The sequence below is a fragment of the Leuresthes tenuis genome, unplaced genomic scaffold, assembly GCF_036924035.1.
Source record: "Leuresthes tenuis unplaced genomic scaffold, fLeuTen1.0.hap1 SCAF_15, whole genome shotgun sequence".
NCBI classification, from domain to species: domain Eukaryota; kingdom Metazoa; phylum Chordata; class Actinopteri; order Atheriniformes; family Atherinopsidae; genus Leuresthes; species Leuresthes tenuis.
Window position 1 is genome coordinate 6,836,107 of NW_027325369.1, and position 17,019 is coordinate 6,853,125.

Here is a 17,019-nt window from a genome sequence, read left to right on the forward strand (position 1 = left end):
TCGGGAGCAGCAGCAGAAGTGTAGATGGAGGTATCGCAGTGCATGTTAACAACAGATGGTGTAATTCTGGACATATCAATGTGAAGGAGAGGATCTGTACCCAGAACACCGAACTGCGAGCTCTAATTTTACATCTATATTATTTACAGAGGGAGTTCACCTGTGTTTATCTGGTTGTGGTTAGGCCTGGGCCGATAATCAATTAATCGCACGATAAATTACAATGAACTCAATAATTTTGCCGGCCTCGATATATTGCCATGTGCATGCGTATTTGTTTTCCTCGTCTCTCGCCTCCAAGCAGGCTGGATGACAAGATGGTTCACTCTGTGCTCGGTCTCATCACCTGGGCGCGTTTGTTCCATAGTGGAATTAACGTAGTGAACCCTCTTGTCAGTCATCCAGTCTCTTTGTCTCTGTGGGGGAGGCTGGGCCGCTAGCATTGGCTACAAACACAAAGTGCAATAAGTGAGCCTCTTGCAGAGCAACACGAGCAAAAAAAAAGATTGCAAAGCCAAATGCCACAGCCCTGGTGTGGGAATATTTCGGCTTCAAACCGAATGAAGTCCATCAACACGGACATGCCAGTATGCCAAATTTGTTCAAAAGTGGTGGCAACAAAAAAAGGCAACACAAAAAACTTGCATGCCCAGCCCTTATTTATTTAAGATATTTAAACGTTCTTGAAATTACAATGGTAAAAAGAAAAAACACAGAAATAAAAGTTGTATTTGAAAGGGTATGCATTATTATGATATATTATCATGTGGACAATAATATCGTTTATCAGCAATAATTTGTGGGACAATGTGTCGTCCAGCAAAATTTGTTATCGTCCCAGGCCTAGTAGTGGTGTATATATATATATCTTACTTGGTGCCAGTCAGTGGATCTACATGATGAGATTAACTCGATTATAGTTATAGTTGGGTTGTACTCCTTATCTGAGCCTTGGATATATGGCGGTGAATGAATTGAATCACTGGCACAAAGCATGTCATACCCCAGTACGTTAGGTGGCGCTGTACCCATTTCAACTATCGCTAATAGAGCCACTTCCGGTTGACGTCTTCACCACCAACAACAACAAAACTCAGGCATTCGAGAAAGATGGCGAACCAAAAGCAAGATGAAACTACGTCCCTCTACATTTCGTTTGTGATGAGCTGGTTATGGCACAAACGCGATGCACAACGGCGCATTCTCCATCACATTGTTTATTTCTTTTTACGACTGCAGCAACAACAACAGTAATATCGTCTCCTTCGACTTCCCGGGAAAAAATATAGTGCATGTGCAGAACACTCGATCCGATCCACTGCCGTCTACATGCACGTTCAGTGTACATTTGGATCGAGTTATCTCAGGGTCTTAATACGATCACGAGTAACCCGATCCGTTTTTTTTGTCAGATTAAGGTATCTACATGAACTGAATAACTCAGTCTTATTGTAGTTTAGTCATTAATCCGATCCAATGGCAATCATATGATGTCTGTGACATCATCAGCTCAGTCGTTGCCAAACTGCAAACATAACATCCCAACTCAGACTGAATGAGCTCTTCTCCACTGCGGTGTGCTTTGGGTTTCAGTTTAAGAACAGAGGGATGGAGATGCAGACATTGAGCCAGATTCTGAACATAATCTGGGTGGGGACTGTGAGAGGCCGTTTAGGAAATAATTCATATTTGCTCTCACATGTTACATCATACTCTCTCACAAACGCTACTATAGTCACTCACACTTACTACTATAATTACGCACACTTACTATCATACTCTCTCACAAACACTAGTATAGTCCCGCACACTTACTACTATAGTTACGCACACATACTATCATACTCTCTCACAATGCTTAATATTATTAAGCAGTCCATAAGGCTCAACTAGTCCACTTTATGAAATTACCTTATCTCCTCCTTGACCTGCTGGAAGCCCATCTGCCAAAGTAGGAATGTCTTTAAATCGAGGTTGATTTGCTTGGTTGTCATTAAGGTTAGCTTGAGAGGATCCGCTCTACCCTGATACACCTGTTGCTCCAGGTCTGATGATCCCTTGTTTGTTTGTGCTTAAGTATAGAGGGTGACTATAGTAGTGTTTGTGAGAGAGTATGATAGTAAGTGTGAGAGAGTATGATAGTATGTGTGCATGCCTATAGTAGTGTTTGTAAGAGAGTATGATGTAACATGTGAGAGAAAAATATGAATTATTTCCTAAACGGCCTCTCATATTTGACAAGCACGCAACAACAAGCACAGATGACAAGCACACAACAACCAAATTGCAACCTATTTTTCATGACCATTTTACAATTTTTCTTGACATGTTTAGTTTATGAGGCATGGCTTTGTGGTTCTCTTCAATGGAAGTGGTTAATTCAATTTATTAATATTTGAAAAATAAAAAGAACGCCTGTGTGATACAGGTTGGTAATTTGAAATCGCATTTTTTTTTGCAGTTCAGGATTGCAGACAGCGCACAACATTTCAGATGATGTTTGTTCTTAGGCCTTTCTCATTGGCTTTAACACTGAAAAGCCTGGTTCAAATCCCAAATCCCAAAGTGTAAATGTTCTCACGAAAGGATATGTCAGTCTCATGAGTTGTAGTCCTGCATTTGAGTCATTTATCTAATGTACTCTATTTGAAATGTGTCGCTAACCTCATTCCACGTCCTATATTTGTTGCATTCCTCCACTAATGCTTAAGGTTTGTCATCTGCAAACTTTTCTTTCTTATTTAATTTATCAATCTCAAGATTGCCCAGGAGGTAAATATGCTACTTATGCTATCCTGTTTACATAAAAACATGTTTTTTGTATGTCTACTTCAAGCTGGTTTTAGAATACTCCTCTTCTTTTCTAGAACCGAGCAAGATGCTGGACAAAAAAATGACCTAAATGAGAAAACTAAACTGAAGATAAAGGATTTTAGTTATTCATATCACCACTCTTCTTTCTCTTTGGCAAACAAAATACAAAAACTATGTTCTCCAGGGATAACATAAATTTATACCTAATAAAGTAAAGCAGGTTGTGCGCTCAGCATTCTTTTCTAAGAAACCTTTGAAGAAATTAGAAACTGAATTGTAATATGTCAAATTGTTGTTACTGTATTTACCAAAATGTATTTTACCTCCACAGATACCACTTGAGTATCTGTATTTATCAGTTGATTTATTTAATTTTTTTTTTTTTCCAAGTTTGACAATAGTTTGATCTCAAAGAACAAAAGGATCACTTGTGGATGAGCCCCATATAGCACCACATTCAGTTGGGCTTTACCTTCAGCACTCTCTCCCATTATATGATGCAGACTGTGCCTTCTCGCGTGGGAGCCTGATACTTTTATAAACATTGCAGTTATGATGTAATTTAGATATTGTGCATCACTGTGGCAGCTGTTTCTCTTTTTGAAACCACCTTACTAGACGCAATTAAGTTTTTAAGTTCCGCAGGGATGTGTTTCCACGTTCCATGCATTTTCCTCTTTTTCAGGTTTTAAGTAACATGATAAAGTTAATGATTATCACAGTGAATTGGGAAGCTAGTGACTGCACCAGTTGTAGCTACCAGCTATTACTGTCACAAAGGGAACTTACGGAGAGAACTCGGACGCAGAGTACAGGTATCAGCCGACAAACTTTTATTCTTGAACCAAAACAGGGAAATTCCAGGGAACAAACAGCGGAAAAGGCTCTAACTATACTAAAGGCGCTATGGAAAAACAAAACGGCAAAAGGCCAACCAAAAATCTCTCTTCACGAGGAAATCAGAAAATAACAATCAAAACTCGAAAAGTTCTGATTTAACTCAAAGAGCTATTAAATACTATACGGCAAAAGGCCAATAAGTACACATGGAGGGATGTGGGGAACAGGTGGACACAATCAGGAATCGGGGAAGACAATCAGACTAGTGACACATGAGGAAGGGCAAGGAATCTGAAATGAGAGGAGAGTTCATTTTCAAAATAAAACAGGAAGTCACAAAACAAACTCAACTTGACATATAGGTGTGACAATGGCCGCGTTTCCCAGATTCGCTAAGAAGCTCTAAGAGCTTTTTAGCGAATCTGGGAAACGCGGCCAATTACTGTCATGTCACCTGGTAGCATTGGCTATTACCAGTTTGTTCTTCCCTTCCATCTGTGGACATTCTTGAGCAGCTGAACTTTCCTCAGCAGCCATCATTCCCAATATTTGCCAGCATGTTTTCAATGTATAGAGTATGTATGGAGTTTATGATGTATAACATGTCAAACTACCCTTAAAATTATTCTTAGCTGTAGACAACAAGAAAAAATATAAATTGGCTAGACTTTTACTGGTCACTTACTTGGGGCTTGAGGTGGGTGGGCATTTTGCCAGTGACTTTTTGTGTAACTCGTATTTTCACTTATTTTTATGACATAATGCCTTTATTTTCCTCTTTCTCACTCACCTTCAAGCCCCTGTCAGCTGTTGGGCTGCTTTTTCTTCAGCCCCTCTAAAGGGATTGCAATCAATGAGCCGTTTTAGTTTTCTTGATTTCTCTCATGTATTTATTTTTGTTCTTTCCACTTCCATTTTTGTGTCTCTCTATCCTCAGGCCTGTGCTTCTTAGTCCATCCTTGCATGGAGATTAACTGGAGGCATGCATATATCACAACTAGCCATCCATACATCCCCCTCCTTCCACTGCCCCATTTCTCCAAGATCCCTCTCTCAGCACTTATCTCAAACTTAGGATCTCATGCATTTTAATCAACGCGTCTATCTTGGACTCTCCCCCTCTCCCTCTTTTCTTTGACTTTGGATCAGTGACATCCTTCACAGAAACAACAACAACAAAACAACACCCTTCATCTTTCTCCCCACTAGTTCCATGTCTCCTTTTAAATCAATATTTGCCATCAGTGAGTAAATTGTATAATTTCCTGACTGTTAGAAGAATGCGACTGCTGACATATTTACCTTACACTCATTTATTTTGATTTTGATTCCATGTTTTTCACGCTGTGGCTATTAGTTAAGTGAAGGGGATGGATAGCCATGAAGTACAGAGCGATGGGATCTCCATCAGAATCTTTGACGTTGAAAAATGGCTGCCGCCTATTTGATGACAGTGCAGCAAAAACACATGCATGCATATATACACAACCCCCACACACAGAGTCGAAGAGAGATTTAAATATTCAAATAGGGACAGATCTTAATGAAAAACGACAAGGGAAAAGTAGAATCAAGTAGCTATCGATGCAGAAAATGAAAAGAGAAAAGAGATGGGAAATTAAGTAAAAAAAAGATTGAAGCAAAGATAGAAGCATCACAGGAGAGTTAAAGCGAGGGGATGGATAGAAAGTGAAAAAATAGATGAATTAGGCAAGTACAAGTGGAGGAGAGTGAAGCTTCACAGTAAAGAATAAAGATGAAGAATTTTCTTCAGCATGAGACAAGGGTACAAAAAGGCATTAATAAAGGAGAAAATCTATAAATAAAAGGGAGAAGAGAACATGTTAAAAGCAGAATGTGCTCAACAAACAAGTAAATAATTGGAAAATTAAGGGACAGGAGTAATACAACTAGAAAGGGAAGATGAATTCCAATAGAGAGTGGACACTGTGAAAAGGCAAAAGACAGGGTTGACATAATTCAGCCATATTGAAGAAATTCTTTCCAAAAATTGAATTAAATTAAATTAAATGGCAATGATGAAAACAATATTTAGAATGACCATAAAGTGAAGAAAAGCAGGGGAAATAGATTAACAATACCAATTAATGTAACACCAGTGATCACCGCACACATCACTTGCATGAACAGAAAAGAGAAAGAATGGAAGACATGAAAATTAAGTAAAATTGTTGTAGAGGTAAAGGCAGACTTTTTTCTTTATAATGTTAATTCAAATTATGGGAAAAGAGACATGAACATGTGAAAACAAAACGCAAACATATGGAGTGAAAAGATTAAAAACAAGAACAGAATGTGTGAACTAAAATAAAATGGATGTGGTACCATTACTGATGAGGCTTAGTTGATAGAGAACTGTGGTCTTCTCTTTATACATAAATTGTGTATATCAGTTCGTTACACAAGAGTTGAAAGTTTCAAAAGTACAAAACTGAGACTGATTAATCAGAGCGCCTATTTTGAAATGGCCCTAATCTTCATTTCCATGCATTGATCTGCTTTCAAACTTCAGTTCCAGACTTCAGTTCCCCTGTGTTAAGATTTTTACTTTATTTCATTTGCCATTCATTTTAGTTAAGATATGTCTGCTCTCATGTTCATTGGCAACTTAGCTAGCTTGATACTAACCCAAAATTTCACTATGAGGATAAAATCAAAGAAGCTGCACATGTCAGAATATTTGCTACATTTGTTAGATAAATAAAACCCTCTTCCAAATAGAAATAAATCAATATGAAAACGCAGCCTTGTGTCACAGATATTTTATATGTGTGTGTGTGCATGTATGTGTGCATGTGGAAAATATTTTGGTGGTAGAAAATAGAGCATTTTTTGAGAATGCTTCTATAAATGACTCCTCAGTCTACCATCAAGTATCATTGCTTTTTTTTCCTATATTTTGTTTTTTATTTTTGTTATTCCAACTCAACCCTTGGTGCCGCAAAGGTGTTACAAAGTTTTGCCTTTAGTGGTCAAAACTGGTGAGGCAGTGAGTAAAATCTGCTGAAAATATCTGCTTCTTCCTCAAACATTTCATTGTCAGATGTCACAAACAATAACAAAACAAAAAGGTACTCGGTAGTCTTTTAAAGGTTTCTCCTTTGCAGAGAGCAACTGCTGTAACAGGAGAGATTCACTGAATTTACAATGCATTTCACACACATTTATAGAGACAAATATACCAAAAATGTATTTGTTTTTGTGTTTGAGTCCAAAGTACTTCCATATCAATGATGTTGTGGGACAATTTTTGTCAACTGCTTCAACAGTTTTAGAAGATAACATGTGCTCAGTTTCAGTCTCATCACTCATTCGTGTGAAAAGCCTCAGTTTGTTGGTAGGTCATTGTACTTCCCTTTTCCTTTTGTTTGACTGCTTCTGCAACTATCCGGTTTATGTAAGACAGAAAAGTTATTTGTTGTCTAAACTTCATGGATATATAAAGTCGAAGTGAAACAAAAGTCACATGCATCTAAAGAATTGTTAGAGGAAGTTTTCACAGTATTCTGGCATCAAAGTAACTGTACAATTACAAAATAATATACTCTATATTGGGTTCTACCTGTTGACTTGTGAAATGTGTCTCTCCTCTCACCTATCTCCAGAGCAGCCATGCTGAGCTGATGATGATGGACTGCAAGAAAACCAGCCTGTTAGCCCGAGCTGCATCTCTGAGGAGAAGTGTCACTGAACTACCCAGAAGCTTCCACTTCAAAATACATAATCTAGCACACACATGGAGACAACTGGAGGTAACACACACACATGGAGATACACAAGTTTTGTTTGTGTGCGTGCGTGCACGCATTGGAATGAGCCAGCCAGCCAGCCAGCCAGCTATGTTCCCTGAACATAGTGATTAATGCCAGGTCTGTGGCAGGGTTGACAACTGGTGATGGCTCATCGGGAGGTTGAAATGCAATGATGTGACTTTTTTCCTCTGAAGAAACAAACCATTTCTGTCGACTGTTTGGCACATGAGTGCGTTGAGATGGTTACACAAACAGAGAGGAGCAATGAAGGAGTAAACGCCAATTTCACACATATTCACACCAACACATACAGTCTGACACGTTTATCATTTTTCTCACAGTTATTGAAAGTGTGCATGTGTGTGCACTGACACATGTGTCAACCTCAGTGAGACTGATTTCATTTTAGAAATTAAACATCAGCAACAAATGAGTCTTTCCACCACAGACTGTGTTCTATCATTGACAAGGAGACATTTGGAATCAGAACACTGTTTTGCGCACAAAAAATATTAAAGTTTGTGTGTACATCATCAGCTAACAGAGAAAATCTGATGATTGATACAATAACATTTAGTCTTTGTCAAACCTCCTTGGCCAAAATTAAAGGAACACCCCTGCTCACATCATGTTGAAGTAATGATTAAATGATAGCAGACAAAGCTCACAATGGTTCACTAAATTATAAAATTTAACCAACTTATTTACCTATCTCCTCTCTTCTTTTCTGTAAGGCATACTGGGATTTTGTGTAAGTGCATTGGGTTGGTTGCTGAGTGTGTGGAACTCTTTAGTGGTGTTTTGGGGCATTTAATTTTTGAACACTTTCTATGCTGTTTCATTAAGTAAGGACAGTTTAATTAATTTAATGGTTAAACCAGGTCTTTTAAATTACTGGTCATTTTTACTTTTCTTGTGGCGTTCTTTCCTGTTGATGCTTCTCCTCCCCTATCTATTTATCTATCTCCATCATCATCAGCTCAGCATTGTTACTGTGTGAGGTGTGCAACTGTTTATTCTGAATGAGCTCTTTGGAAAGAATGTCACCTACTTTGTAAACTTTCCTAGTGGTATTCAATATTGGTCATCTGTGCTGCAAATATGTAAGACTGCAACACGTCCAATCACTGCAGAGACAAGTGTTTATGTAATGTTATGATCCTGTTAGGGTTTGTGATTTTTTTTTTAAACTTTGGATATGATTTCCTTGTCTTGGTTATTCTGTGCTTTGTTTGATTCTGTTTTCTTGCTTGGGTTCTTAGTGTTTTGGTTTCTTAGTTTTGAATTAGGACTTATTATCTGTTTGTTTTAGTCTATTCTTAATCTGCCCTCATGTTTGTAGTCCATCTTATGGTTTGCCTTCGTTGTTATTCTTGCGTTTGTCTTTACTCTCAGTTTGGTCTTGCCTCAGTTCTTTACTCGTGTCATGGTCTCAGTTTAGTTCCACATCCAGTATCCATGTTTGGTCCTCAGCTCTCCTGCTGTCAATCCGTCGCAGCTGCAGTTACTTATCAGTTCCCCACAGTATTTATGTTCCATGGTTTGTCTCAGTCATCATCAGATCAACACCGTTGCTGTCTTCTCTTGGTTATTCTGTCATCACTTGTCTGTTTTTACCATCAGTTTTGTCTGTAATTTAGTTTTTGTTTTAACAGTTCTACCACTCTCTAGTTTCTATTTTAAACCACCAGTGAAGTTTGGAGAGAACTCAGGTGTGGATTTAACGTGGAACCTAATCTTTGGAAGGCCCCATTAACATTCTTATGCGGGAATGTTGACTTAAAGACACAGATGTGAGTCTTCCACACTAGGAAGAGAAAGACACTATTTTTATTTACAATAACTTTTGTCCTTTAGAGACAATTTGAGGGACTCTCTCCCTTCAGACCTGTGCCGTAACGTATCTGGAGGACATTAAAATAACAGCTAACAAAAGTGGTCAGTGAATAAACAAAAACGTTCATGTGGGTGAGCCTCCGACAGACCAAATGCCAATCAATGCCCGCCATCTTGGACCAGTCGCAACAGTGTCAGCGCATTTAATCAATCATATGGGGGGCTGACAACATGTTCCCCCCAATGGAAAGTAGGGGCTGGGGGCCAGGGTTGCCAACCGTCCCTTGAAAAACGTAATCGAGCCCTATTTAGAAACAAAAGCACCCGTCCCGTATTGGGCTGAAAAGAGACGCACTTTGTCCCTTATTACTGTGTGAGTCAAAAAATAGTCTGTAAAATACAAGTACTGTTTGAATGATATGGCGAGCCTCTACGAAGTTGTGATTTATATTGGCATGGTATGAGTTGCATACGGGCAAAAAGAAAAAAAAATCCCTTTTGTGTCCCCCCCAATCCTGACATCGGATCTGCACCCCTGCTTAACAGTAATAGAATATTCTGGTATGTGATATATGTTATGTATGATAGGTAGGCTTTTTTCCAAAAGACACGATATATAATATAATACACACACACACACACACACACATACCTATATATAAAAACACTAATACATGATAGAGAAGCAGAAGCAGATTGTATATTACTCAGCTATTTCAATAAGTTGAAAATGAAGAAATAATACATTATACATCCATATATACATCCATCTATATCTACATGTATCTCAGAAAAAAATTAAATCTATATCAAGATTGATTCAAATTGGCTTTATTGACATGAATGATATCAACCGTTGTTGCCGAAAGCAAAACATACCGAAATACAATTCTATTATAATACAATTACATTTAATTATTTACATTAATTATTATTTAATTACTCTCTATCGATCTCTTGCTCTCTCTGAGAGATTTCTCAGAAATAAATGAACATCTATATATATCAGAAAAAATGAAGACAGACAGATAGATGATAGAGAAATCCTAAAAAAAAAGTAAATTTTCAAGTTAAACACAAGAACATGACACCACCCGCCCCAAACCATATTTACACAAAGTTGCTCATGAAAGTTTAAATGAGCAAAAAGCCCTGAAAGATGACTGTTTTGCAGAGCTTCTTTCTCGTGTTCCCTGTCTGCAGGTCAAGAGAGGTGAGTTTAGCAAGGTGGTGTAGCCTTATGACTCGCTTGCAGTGAAATCTTACCTCTTCAAGGAATAGAATAGAATAGAATAGTTTTTATTGTCATTATACGAGGGTGGTACAACGAAATTTGAGGATGCTCCCGCAGAGCTACCATGCACAACAAAAACAAACACAATAACAACAAATAAAACCAAAAACATTGTTTAGACGTACCAAAGCAGGTATAACACAGGGGATAGAAAAACAAAAAAGAACACAAGGGAAGAGACCGTGCGACTGGTTAAAAAAGTGTAAAATGCTCAATGGAAATTAAATACTGTACAGTAACATATACTATAACTGTAGAAGTAGTGTAATAAATAGAGGGCTGTGTGTGTGACCATGGGTGTTTGCAGTTTGTATGGCCCAGGGGAAGAAGCTCTTTGTCAGTCTGCTGGTGTGGGACTTTGTAGACCTGTAGCGTCTCCCAGAGGGCAACAGATCAAACAGAGGGTAGGCAGGGTGTGAGGGATCTCCTGTGATGGCCCTGGTTTTTCTGAGACAGCAGGATGTGGAGATATTTTCCAGGCTGGGCAGAGGGCAGCCGATGATCTTTTGGGCAGTGTTTATGACCCTCTGCACTGCCTTCCTGTCCTTAGCTGTGGAGCCTGCGTACCAGACGCCCAGACTGTACGTCAGTACGCTCTCCACCAAGGAATGATAGAAGGCCAGCAGCAGCTTCGTGTCCAAATTGTTCTTCCTGAGGACACGCAGGAAGTATAGATGCTGCTGAGCCTTCTTTACCAGGACCCTAATGTTGTGAGTCCAGGAGTGGTCTGCGGAGATGTGAGTGCCCAGAAACCTGAAGGGGGTGACAGTCTCCACCTGTTCTCCGTTTATAAGGAGGATGGTGTGGTCCTGTCTGATCTTGCTGAAATCCATGAGTTCTTTCGTTTTATGGATATTCAGGGTCAGGTTGTTATCTGAGCACCAGGATGGTTTCTTCACCTCAGCCCTGTACGCTGTCTCGTCAACGTTGCAGATGAGCCCAACCACTGTTGTGTCGTCCGCATATTTTATAATGCGGTTGGTTGGGTGGGCTGGAGAGCAGTCGTATGTGTACAGGGCGTACAGCAGGGGGCTCTGTAATTCCAGTAGTTTAGTGAAGAGAATGTCCAATAAGATGGTGTTAAACGCTGAGCTGTAGTTCACGAAGAGCCTCCTCACATAGCTCTTCTTGTTCTCCAAGTGGCTCAGAGCTGTATGGAGTGTGAGATGGCGATGGCGTCCTCCGTAGACCGGTTCGCCCTGTACTCAAACTGGTCGGGGTCGAGGGAGGGAGGGAGACAGTCTCTGATGTGCTGGGAGACTAATTGCTCCAGGCACTTTGTGATTACAGACGTCAGGGACGATGGGTCTGTAATCGTTCAGGCTCTCTATGGCACGTTTCTTGGGAATGGGGACGATGGTGGAGGCCTTCAGATATGTGGGGATGGTGGCATGTGTCAGGGAGTGGTTGAGGAGTCTGGTGAGGATCCCTGCCAGTTGGTCGGCACATGCTTTAATCACCGCCCCGGGGATGCCGTCAGGACCAGCGGCTTTTCTGGGGTTCACTGCTCTCAGGTTTTTCCTCACCTTGTGCTCCTGGAGAGAGAGAGGTGGGGTGCTGGGACCAAGGGGAGGCAGTGACTGCAGGTGAGTTGTGGTGGTGGTAAACCTTCAAAATAAAAACGGGAGATTCGAGACAGTTAAGACAAAAACACTTTAAAAAGGAGGTCAAGCTTATTTTCTTCTGTCTTCTTCCCATTTTCTTAATAAATAAACCCAAGCTGCTGAAATTGTAAGTAAGCTTGTTTGCAAACTATTCTATAGTCAGATGTTCTGTTGTCTGTATTTTTAAGTAAGTGGGTTGGGAATGAGATATGAGAGGTATCTTACTTTTGTTAGGATGAAAGAATTACATGAATAATACAGCCTGTGTCACCCGTGTAAAATTTGCTGGTCACTGTTATATCAGCAATATTTGCATTATTTCTACAATAGCATTCTTGTGTCAGTTGTAATCTAAGCCTGTGTTATGGAATATATGATTTATAAAGTCTCCATTGGCCTAATAACCAGGTGAACACCAGCTATAAACATAGCAGAGCTTAACGTTTGCTGGCTACGATTTCCGTGGCAGACATAAATAAAGTACAATAATATTCTATTCACAAAATACAACCAATATTATTATTGGTAATCAGGGGATTACTTTTCACAAGGAAGATTTGAATCTTCCTTGTGAAAAGTAATCCCCCGACCTTTGTACAGGGCTAGCAGAGGCAGCAGTGCATGAACTTACGAAGGAAAAAGTACTCCTCAATCTTAAAGTAGAATTATTGGCTGAATTTTGGACCAATTTTAAAACGTAGTGATTTGTTAAAAACGTCACACATGTAGCTATGATACAGGGTGCTTGGATATTTTAAAAATGCCACCCAGATTTGCTTTCCTCCGTGCAGTTTTCTCCAGACATTCGTTCCTCTTCCACACGAATACAGCATTTCAGTCAAATTCCGCGATATTCCACATTGAAAAATAGATTCCGTTTTAATTGATACAATTGCACGCTTCTGTGATCGTTGAAATTAAAGGGTCCTACATAGTGTTGTGGCTTCAAACAGACATTGGGCACACATAGATACAGGACTGTGACCCTGTGTGTTTTCTGTCATGCAGAAGAGACCTTGAAGAACTTTTAACACAGTTCTCCTCTTTTTCCTGAAACAGTTAACAGGATATGAACAGGTTTTGGTTGACAGAATTTTCATTCTTGGTCCCGCAGTGAATCTTCCCTTATCTTTATTCTGTTCGACTAATTTTTCCTAAAACTACGTCGTTGTTTTTTTCTCTCTCTCATTCTCTTCTCATCATTGTTTCTATGCTCTCACCTTCCCTTTCCTCTCCCCATCATCTTCTTCACGCCTCTCCCTCCTTCATAAACATTTATTTCTCCTCCTCCATCTTCTTTCCCTTCATTTATCTTTCCCGTTTTCCCTCTGCTCTTTCTTCTTTTGATTTCACTTAATCTCTCTAATCATTCTTTCGAATAGATTTTTTAAGATGTAATGTTTTTGGGTTTTTTTCCCTTTATTTTTTCCCAAAAATATTTCTCTATGTATCAAATGATTCACTTGTATATGTTGGTTAATTCCCTTTATGTCCTCGCCTTACATCATTCATTCTTCCTTTCTCAGCTTTCTAACATGGAGTCTCAGTTGCATATTAACAGGCTTTTCAGTGCTTGCGTTGGCATCTGCTTCTCTGACACAAATTGGGAATTAACTGGAATTGATGTCCTGTGTGTTGCCTATGAGCTATCCTGGCCTTATGAAGAATTTATGACAAAGCATTTGCGTGCATGTGCACACAGACACAACTGAAATGTTGAAGAAAAAGGTATTTTTAAATACGCTTTCATCTTCTTTTCTGCAATGGACTTTGACACTTGCTTTTAATTTTCATGCAGCTGTTCAAGGTCAAACTATATATTAGGACAGGTAGCATGCATATAATATTTTGAATATAGTGTGTATACATACATCAGGGAGAAAAAAAAGTCATTAGGGTTTACATCATAATTTAAAGTGATTGTCAAAATGCACTGCCAATGTAGAGATATATAATTAAAGTCTTACATTTACAGATTTAATTATCCATTGTATGTATAATATGTACAAGAGTAATACAAATAACAATGACCGATAAAACATTACACTTTTTTTGGCAGGTAAATTAAACAGTTTGAAACAGCCTTCTACCCGCAAAATGGTCCTTTAGCCATCTTGCTACTTTATTCTGGAAGTCAGACGGGGACAGAAATGGAAAGCAGTCTCTGGTTGAGTCTCCTGACAACAATTTATAATCTCTTTTTTTGTTTCCTTTCATCCTCTATTTTCCCCTTTTTTTAAATTTCCCATCTCTTGCTGTGAATAACTTATTTTTCGGACCATAAGACACTTAAAATCCTTTAATTTTCTCAAAAATCAACAGTGCGCCTTAAAATGCGGTGTGCCTAAGGTATGAATTAATTCTGGTTGTGCTTTCTGACATAGAACCAATTTTATGTGGTAGATGGCGCTCAAAAATAGTCATGAGTGTCAGGGTGGTGGAGGAGGTAGGACCCAGATGCAGTTCTTCAAAGTAAACTTGGTTTATTCACAATAACAAAAACAGGGAGCAAGGCAAAAAACAGAAAGCGTGGCTCAGCCAGTTATCAAAAATACTTGACTAAGAAAACAAAACAAGACTATGGAAAAACAAGGCTATGGAATAAATAACTTTGAACAAAGACTATGATTAATAAATAATGACAAGACTATGAGGCATAACCAGACTTAACTCTGTGGCTGTGGCATGAAGGGTTAGTGAGGATTCTGCGATGAACATGAGTGAACCAGGAAACTAAATACTGAGGAGAGTGATTAGTGAATGAGTGCAGCTGATGACAATGAAACAGGTGACATGAGTGAACCTAAGTGACAGGGGAAAACTGACCTAAACATGACCAGAAACTGAAACTAAAAACATGACAAAGACCTGAAAGAAGATTATCAAAACATAAACTGTGACAAAGCCTGAACATAACAATAATCAAAACATAAACTGACACATGAGTAGTCATGAGCCTCACGGAGTAATACGATCTGTGCTTCAACATTAAGGTGTGTGCATTCATTCATTAATTTTCTATACCCGCTGCCCCAAAAATGGCTCCTGTTAAGAAACATGCTTACGAAGCAGATTTCCACCTCAACGCTATCAGTCAAGAAGTGAGTTGAATAAAGTTTGACTTATCTGAGTTTTGTTTCATTTAATGCGCCTTATAACCCGGTGCGCTTTATGTATGAAAATAGACCCGTTAGCAGTCAATCATTGATATTGTGCCTTATAACTCGGTGCGTTTTATAGCCCGAAAAATACAATTCTTCTCCAATCACAAATTTTTCAGAAACCTTCTTCCATTCACCTTCTATTGTAATCTTTCTTTCTGTTTAATTCTTCCTAATTCTTTCTCCTTTTCCATACATCTTCTCTATCCTCATCTCTACATTTGGCAGTTGTGTTTTCATCTGTGGTATTAATGTAGATTTCATGAAAAAAAATCTAATAACAATGTCTCCAAGAAATTATGATCCTTACTGATAAATTGTTGACCCATTTATTTTTTTGTGCAACATGATTTTATATCATTATGGGTTTATCACTTTAACTTTTCCCTTTTCTCTTTGCAAAACTAAACACATACTCATAATTACTGTCGCCTCCTATGAGCATTAAGCTAACTGCACATTTCACTGGTCAGGGGGTTCTATTCTCACTCCTCTTCCTTGTCTAATGGGCTACTTTTCCCACCCGAGTTTAGCTAAAGTGTTGTTTCCACTTCGGGGGGAATCACTACTTCACTCCTGACTCAATGCCTTTTGTCTAAACTCATTCATATGCAAATTAGCACCAGGAACCCATGCAGGGCTCTTTCAGGATCAGCTCTGTGTTCAAAGTTACACCTGTTTGGGTTGTAATCAAAATCGTTTTGAGAATAACTAGATAACATCTATCTGATCCGTGGAATTTTTCAAAACTGTGCAATATGATTAAAACGTGTACTGACAAAACTTAAGTTTTTGAAATGATCATAAACTTAACTTTTATTACATAATCTATCAAACACTAAGATGTTGTAGAAAATTCTGAAGATTACATTTGTTTAGCTATTGATATTTTGAGTATGATATGGGCAGATTTCAGCCATTAGTGACTCCCTGTTTTCTTTTTGTTCATATTAGTTTATTTTTATTAGAATTGCACAAAAGAACACTTCCTTTTACCTGATTTTGATCAGCATTTTAGAGGTTATCACTGTCTTGTCAGAACAAACTTTAATGGAATTGTCAAATTTACTGGGAATTATGCATTCATGTTCAACCTGAGCTGTACTTGCGCTGACTTGTGGTCAGATCAGCTGGTCTCTGGTAATGACAAGTACAAATTGTACAATCACAACTGCAAGGGTGTGCAGTTGCATTCACCATTCTTAACGCATGCAGACCTTATCCAGCACATCCACAATTTTATCTTTACATACAAAGATACACAAACAATAAACTCACTCAACCGATAAGTGTTGGTATCATGAGCGATGGGTTGATGGCCTCTCTACTTCTTACACAGGTGATACTGTAGTGCACATAATTTTGCACATTTATTAATGATGAGGCCCTACGCATTCTGCATGTAGGGAGGAGTGGCCCTGCTCCATCTCTCTTAATATTTTGCTGAGCAATGTCAGGCGGAAACATTGCTTTTGAATACAGTTGTTATTTTAAAACACTGAGCATTTTTCTTCTTTTTTCTCTTTGACTGTTTCCACTCCACCTTTTTTCATTTTGGGACTCTTTTCCATTTGTAGGCTATTTTTTTAACCCTGTTGATGTTAAGGGCTGGAGAAGACTGGACCCAGGAGTGATCAGGAGACTGGAAAATAGATGTGATAAATGGTTTTGTTTAGGGAGGGGGGAGTTGGGACACC

At 38.8% G+C, this 17,019-nt stretch overlaps 1 protein-coding gene across 1 annotated transcript in view; it reads left to right on the forward strand.

Moving 5' to 3' along the window:
• akap6 (A kinase (PRKA) anchor protein 6) overlaps window positions 1-17,019 on the forward strand; it is a 281,773-nt gene that overhangs the window by 192,899 nt on the left and 71,855 nt on the right. Inside the window, exon 16 of the mRNA XM_072365052.1 lies at window positions 7,281-7,427. Within this exon, the coding sequence (XP_072221153.1) occupies window positions 7,281-7,427 (147 nt within the window). The remainder of the gene's footprint in view (window positions 1-7,280; window positions 7,428-17,019) is intronic.